We start from the raw sequence: 7,401 nt of genomic DNA, 5'->3' as shown, positions 1-7,401 counted from the left end.
TTTGAATATCCTAAAACCACATTGCAAACAATTGTTCTTGTGTTCTTTCTGTACTATCCTCGGTGAACTTTTTGTATGTTCATTCATCTATAATCATCACAAGACATCTGTTTATGAAAAAGAGTCCTGGTGTTCGTTTTACCCAGGACCTCTTTCTGTATTGCCTCTCCTTCAACCTACAACTATGTTACTTTTCAGCAGCAGGAAGATGTGGACGGACGCCTTTGGAGTGTAAACTTCTTTGAGCAAATTGTATTCCTAGCGAAACAACCCCGCCAAAGGTGCAGTCATACGTGGGTAGTCTGGTAACGCCAAATACTTAAATGTATGTACACTGTAAATGCGTTTTATCATATAAATTTAAATGCATGTAGACTATGGCAAGTTCTTACTGTAAGTGCAGGATGATATGGTAAGAAATGCGAAAGGGGATTGAGACAGAGAATGGTAGGGGTCCCAAAGTGCTGGCTTAGGTACAGAAGGATAAGCATGAATGTATGAGAGAGAGATTCGTTATACAGCCAAGTCTTCATAGAACTTCTGTAGGAGAGATAAAGGGTCTACCGAATGCTCTTGTATTCCAAGGGTACTGGTGCCGTGGCTGTAGGTTCCGATCTTCCAACTGCTTCTAGAAAAAATTCAAGCCAAACTATCCAGCAAGATCCATAGGGAGTTCAGTAGGCTCAATCACATATAATTGATCAAAATGATTGGTTTCTGTATTAGGCTTACTCGTTGGTAATATAGCAAATTCAATGATTGGTTTCTGTATTAAGCTTACTCGTTGGTAATATATCAAATTCAAAGATTGGTTTCTGTATTAAGCTTACTCGCTGGTAATATATCAATGATTGGTTTCTGTATTAACCTTACTCGTTGGTAATATATCAAATTCAATGATTGGTTTCTGTAATAAGCTAACTCGTTGGTAATATATCAATTTCAATGATTGGTTTCAGTAATAAGCTCACTCGTTGGTAATATATCAAATTCAATTATTGGTTTCTGTAATAAGCATACTCGTTAGTAATATATCAAATTCAATGATTGGTTTCTGTATTAAGCTTACTCGTTGGTAATATATCAAATTCTATATGTTATGAACAATGTAGATTTAGTTATCCAACTTAGTAATATCCATGTTGATTTTGATTTGAGACTGGTAAGTCTTGATGTGTCATACTTGTTCTCTGAAGTTTCTTCAGTTGATGATCTCTTAAAATATCTGGTTGACGCCTTGGATAATCTTGATTTAGCTGCTTTAAATTCTGTTTTTCTTGAATTGATGAATTTGTGTATAAAATTCAATGGAAAATATTACGCTCAGAAATTTGGTATGACGGTGGGTAACTATCTTTCACCAGTATTAAGTAATCATTACATGGAATTCTTAGAAACAAAATTACGAAGGGATATCTTACCCTTTTAGACAATCTGGTTTAGGTATGAAGATTTTCTTTGTGTTTGGACAACTGAAGATTTACAAACATTTCTCCCTTTACTTAACATTTTAGTACCTTCTATCACATTTACTGTGGAAGTGGAAAATAATTGTATGTTACCTTTCTAGATTACATGATCCATAGGGATAGAAACATGTGCAAGTGTAGCATATACAGAAAACTCACCAATGTTTGTTCTCATATCCATTATTACTCAGTTCAACTTGACAGGGGTAAACTATTATCATTCCAGTCGATGTTCCTTAGCGAAAATGCAGTTCGGGATTTATTGATGATGAGTTTAAGAAGATATATTCTATTGTATCCAAATTAGAGTATCCTAGATCTTTCATTGATAAATCTCATGTTGGCAAAGTATTAGTTTTAGAGTCTACTCCAGACCTCCCCTTGATACCAAAAATCTTTTAGTTCTCCCATCTAGTGATAATTCTATGTATGTTACTACCCAGGTTGCTTTAATCCATAAATGTACATGTAGCCTTCATCAATAACAATACTATAAAGAATATCCTAACAAAAATCTCGTCAGAAAATTTTGCGGGCTGTGTTTACAGAATCCCTTGTAAAAGCTGTTATATATTGATTGGACAGACAGGTAAGGATCTTTCTGTTAGACTTAAGCAAAGTGTGTATAGTATAAGAAAGGGACAAAAATCAATGCTTTGTTTAATCATTTAAAAAATTATATTCATTGTATCCACTGGAGTAGCGCTAATTCAGTTATCAACTGTAGCTCCTTGATTATGAAATATAATTGAATCTTATATTAGTAAATATGCAAAGAATTGTAACACGAATATCACTGAAGGTCTATACAAATTTGATAGCTTTGTCGTAGGCAAAAATTTTTAAGAGTTCCTGTCCTGTCAATGTAATGAGATTTTTTGACAGGCACTTATTTACCAATGGAGTTTTAGCTTCCCCTCTTCTTTGTATGTAAACTTACTGTTCTAAGTCTTCTATGTAGTATTACAAAAACATTGGTCATAGAGAAAGAAAATTCAATAAATTCAAGAAAAAGGCTGATACTTCCTGTTATCATTCATGATTATGATCTGCGTTCTAATGGCCATATCAAAGCATTTAGATTCATTTCATATATTGTTACATGCACATTTATGGCGGGAAAATTTAGTCAAATTACAGTCTTACGTCTTTTATAGAGCTGAAAGTATTCTAAAGTTATAGAAAAAAGAGCGCAGTAATCATATTAGTTTGCAATATCAATGTCTAATATGTATCTAAGATCAATAAGATATATGCAAAAAAGGAAAGATACACCATTGACTATACTCATACTAGGCAAACAATCGCCTAGTGTTGTCAGCCGAGATTTTTTTTGGGTGTCGCACTTATATTGCAAAAACTCGAGAGACACAAGTCCTCAAAATGGAAGATCAGGCGTTAGACGTTGAGGAGACTGCTCTAGAAGAGGATGTCAGCTTTTTCATGGATATTGATGAGCTACAGGCCCATGGAATTAACGTAGCTGACATCAAGAAGTTGAAATCTGCTGGGATTTGTACAGTTCGTGGTATCCAGATGACGACCCGTCGCAAGATGTGTACAATCAAGGGACTTTCTGAGGCCAAGGTGGACAAAATAAAGGAGGTATCGTTATAATCCGTACGTTGAGTCCTGTTTGAGGGAAGAAAAATTCTCTGGAAATTCTTTGTATCTAATAACCTCAACCTATTTTGGCTGACGACGTTCTAAGCTTCATAATTTTCCAAGTAATGATATGAGGATAATTCTCCAAGTAAATGTATGAGGATACTTCCTCTGCTGAAAATTTAAAAAATTCTGTCAGTGCAGACTATTTGTTTGTAATATTAAGGTCCAACGTCGTTTGATTATGAACTTCCGAGATAGGTGGGTCACTATCATTTTTTTTTTACATCAACTTTCATAATTATTAACCAAGGATATGTGATAATTTTCGATTATATTTGACGTAAAAGTACACTAGTTTTCCCTCATGTTACATTAAGAATCAGGATACAGAATATGACATGCAGAGGTAATACTTTAAATAGGAAAAGGTTGAGATTACATCTATTTTACTTCAAGAAATGTCTCCGGACCGCAAGATCTGACCACGCGAGATCTTGCCAAGCGCTATTAGGTTAGGTTTAAAAGACACCCCCCCCCCTTAAAAAAAGAAAAAAAAACCCGTCGAATTATGTGATCAACCAATAATATCATCTCGAGCTTGCACGAAGCGGGGATTTCTTATGGTTACGGAGCCACTTCTGTCATGAATAGTCGTCAGCAGCATTGTGAGATACCAACAGTTTTGTCTAATGCAGTTAAATTCATGTCCTCTGGCGAAACGAAAGTAGTTTGGTGAATTTTTCTCAACGTTATAGCTAATGGCAGTGCCAATGACGCTACTAGTTTCGTTAATGTTGGTGTAGTTATAAACCATAGTATACCCCAGAAAACTACAACTGCATTTTACAACGGTCGTGAAGCCATATCAAGCTAGGGTAAGTTTCAAGACTTATTTGGTACCAAAAAAGTGAAAAGAAATCGTCTTTTTGCTTACCTGTGGCAAACGGCTGGGTGATTACACCATAATGGCAAGATTAATTAAATAGGCTAACAATGTATGATCTGTAATTTGAAGGCAAACGCTAAAAAAAAAAAAAAAAATGCTTTACGACCATGACGGTGTGCACCAGCTGGCGTAAATGCTAACACTGACTTGACACTAGCGACTTGGGCCTTTAAGGATGCAGTATTTATAGTAACTAGTAGACTGGACTCTTGATATGAAGAAAAGACTGCGAAATGATGCTGTAGAAGCAATGTAACAATTTTTGATTTTATGATAGAGTATGGTGTGTCTACTATTATCACTGGTAGTGTAACAGGTTACGTATTGAATGGATGCTAATGTGTGGTGTCTTAATTTCATTTCTGTCAGTGTAATCGGTTTTGTTTTGAAAGCATGGGAAATGGCTAGTGGCTCCACCATTCTTTATAGGTTATAAAGTAGCTGAATAGTGAAAACTAAGTAACATCCACTGTTTCCTGATGTATCTAACGATATCTTCATTAGGCCTGTACAATTCTATGATCCCTAGCTGTTCTGTTCCAAGAAGCCTCGCCAGATCTTCAACACGACTACACGAGTCCGTAACCCTATGAACAGACGAAGGGTTGCTTTCTTTCACATCCTCTCTCTAGCTGTCACGTGTAATGCTCCGAAACACGAAGTCTAATTAGTGGTCAGAGGACAGTAGGTCATGGAGGTTGTGAGAGTACGAGGTAGGTGTTGAAGATAGTTAAAAAGAGGGGTGTGCACATCAGTAGTAAGCGAGTCACAGACTGGGGTTGAAATTAATACTAATATTTATGAATAACTCCTGAGCTTGTTAGTTTCAGCTGACATCAGTTATTCTTATTTCCAGTGGATGACTTTTTGAACAGAAATTCTTGGGGTTTAGATTCTCTGTTGACGAGTCAGCATCTTTAATGAAGCCGTTTCATAATGTAGATTTTTCCTTTGAAAAAGATATTTCAACCAATAGTTGATTGAGTAAGAAGCCATTAAGTACTTTCTACAAATAACTGCAAAAGTCCACGCCCAGTTAACCTTCCTTTCAGTAATCCTAACATAAGTAGACTAAACAAGTTCCTCTTTGTTAGGTAGCGGCCAAACTTAGTGGCGGAGAAGCCTTCGTGACGGCCCTGGTGATGTGTGAACGCCGTCGACATGTGTTCCGAGTTAGCACAGGATCTGCCGAGCTGGACGCGCTCCTAGGTGGTGGCATAGAGAGCATGGCTATCACAGAGGTATTCGGCGAGTTCCGCACCGGCAAAACACAACTCGCACACACTCTCTGCGTCACCGCACAGATTCCAAACGAAGCTGGATCTTACACTGGAGGCAAGGTGAGTTCTCAACACCATATAGATTCCCAACAACATGGAATATACACAGAAAACAAGGTTAAGGAAAATTTCAACTGGTTTCTACCGCTATTTAAACATTGTGATGATCATCAAATGTCTTCTATCGGTGACAAATCTTTACAGCCAATGACCATCTTTAGTTGTCTAAATATGGAGAAAATAATGCTTAGTTCCTCGATGGATCTGTCGCACTTTACGTTTATCTCAAACATCTGAAAAATCGCTGGGGGGGGGGGGCTTTCCCAAGTCATCACTTATTTGGGACGATGGCACTTGACCCGTGTGATCCGCCCACATAATACACTAATCTGAATTAGTTTCGTTGCATTTAGCTCAGAAGAAAAAGCCAAGTCAGCATTGTGTGCACTTTGCCTTTTGAGGCTGTCCACGATTAGCCTACTGTGACCATGGAAGGCACTTGGGTTACTTCTTTCCACAGTTGAGCACGGGAGACTCTGATGGAGTCAGAAGTTTGTATGTGGTGGAGAGGGTATTTTAAACAGGTGACTGAAGTTGATACGAACCATGGGTATCAGGCGACTGAAGTCGATACGAGCCATGGATATTGGTCCAGTACGATAAAAAGTCGGAGGGAGGGGGTTGGTTACGGGACATTTATGGGGATGAAGGTTATACATAGGAGTTGAGGAGAGCGTTAATGCATCAAAAACAAAATAAAAAGCTGGGGGTCTAGATGGATAAGGGAGAATGATCGTGAAAGGGTGGAGGTTAGGTTGTTGAATTAATGTTTTACCTACAAAAGGTCGAACATCCTCTCCTCCAGCTTGATCTTTCTGTCTCTTTAAAATGGTTTTACTTCTGGAATATTCATCTTTGAATATATATATATTTTTTCTCATCAGGTGATCTTCATTGACACGGAAAACACTTTTCGTCCCGACCGCCTTCGACCGATTGCCGATCGCTACGACCTAGAGCAGGATGCAGTCCTGGATAACGTGCTATACACTCGGGCCTTCACCTCCGAGCACCAGTTTGACATCTTAGACCACGTCGCAGCGCAATTCCACGAAGAACCAGGCATATTCAAGCTACTCATAGTGGACTCCATCATGTCGCTGTTCCGGGTGGACTTCAGTGGGCGTGGCGAGCTGGCCGACAGACAGCAGAGGCTGGCACAGTATATGTCACGTCTCCAGAAGGTCAGCGAAGAGTACAACGTGTCAGTTTTTATAACGAACCAGATGACTGCTGATCCAGGGGCCACCATGTCCTTTCAAGCTGACCCCAAAAAGCCAATTGGCGGTCACATCTTAGCTCACGCCTCAACCACTCGAGTGTCACTTCGCAAAGGCCGTGGGGAAACACGTATTGCCAAAATCTACGACAGTCCCGAGCTGCCCGAGAACGAAGCAACATTTGCCATCACTGCTGGAGGAGTAGCAGACGTTAAGGAGTAAGGGAAGATAAACACGGGACTTGAATGTTAAAAGATACCAGAAATTTGAAGCAAGTTTGAATATGTTTTAAGGAATACCGAGAATTTTTTATTTTTTTAAAAGAAATATTCATTCTTTTTACTGGCTTCTTTACTGGATTTTCTGACTGATGAATTTATCATGCAAAGGATTATTTTGATTTAGAGCACTTTATCAGTTATAGACAATCCAGTTCATTACTGACCATTTTTTACGTGTCTATATGTTACGTTATTTATTTATGTTTAGTTTCATGGGACGGGTGTACAACAACGCTTCGAAACTTATGGTTTATTTTTTAAAGTGCTCTGCTTATTGTAATCATGTAAATCCCTAAAAGAAAAGGTGAATACTCAACATTTGAATTTTACCAGACAGCGAAATACAAATTAATACATTTAACCGTCTGATAACTGTTTATACTCTAATTATTTTGAAAATGAAATATTTGAAAACCAGACACCAGAATGACCAATTTGATTTCCAAAAGTACAAGTTGAATTCTAAAGAGGTGTTTTAAATTTACCATCTAATCTGTATTTCATTAAATCTGCAATCAAGTTATTATATTTCTGTAG

General features: G+C 37.8%; 1 protein-coding gene across 1 annotated transcript; it reads left to right on the top strand.

The window, feature by feature from the left end:
- Nucleotides 1-2,769: 2,769 nt before the first annotated feature.
- LOC139753827 (meiotic recombination protein DMC1/LIM15 homolog) lies at nt 2,770-7,384 on the top strand. Its single transcript, XM_071670732.1, has 3 exons — nt 2,770-3,074; nt 5,118-5,363; nt 6,248-7,384. The coding sequence occupies exons 1-3, from the start codon at nt 2,853-2,855 to the stop codon at nt 6,803-6,805; spliced, it is 1,026 nt and encodes a 341-aa protein (XP_071526833.1). The 5' UTR covers nt 2,770-2,852; the 3' UTR covers nt 6,806-7,384.
- The last annotated feature ends 17 nt before the right edge of the window (nt 7,385-7,401 follow it).

The sequence above is a fragment of the Panulirus ornatus genome, chromosome 15 (genome assembly GCF_036320965.1).
Source record: "Panulirus ornatus isolate Po-2019 chromosome 15, ASM3632096v1, whole genome shotgun sequence".
NCBI lineage: Eukaryota > Metazoa > Arthropoda > Malacostraca > Decapoda > Palinuridae > Panulirus > Panulirus ornatus.
This window is presented reverse-complemented; position numbering and strand designations above follow the sequence as displayed.

Coding starts and splice junctions, on each gene's coding strand:
- LOC139753827 (XM_071670732.1), top strand. CDS start 2,853: ATGGAAGATCAGGCGTTAGACGTTGAGGAGACTGCTCTAGAAGAGGAT. Junction 3,075..5,117: donor AGGTGGACAAAATAAAGGAG/GTATCGTTATAA, acceptor CCTCTTTGTTAG/GTAGCGGCCAAACTTAGTGG. Junction 5,364..6,247: donor GATCTTACACTGGAGGCAAG/GTGAGTTCTCAA, acceptor TTTTCTCATCAG/GTGATCTTCATTGACACGGA.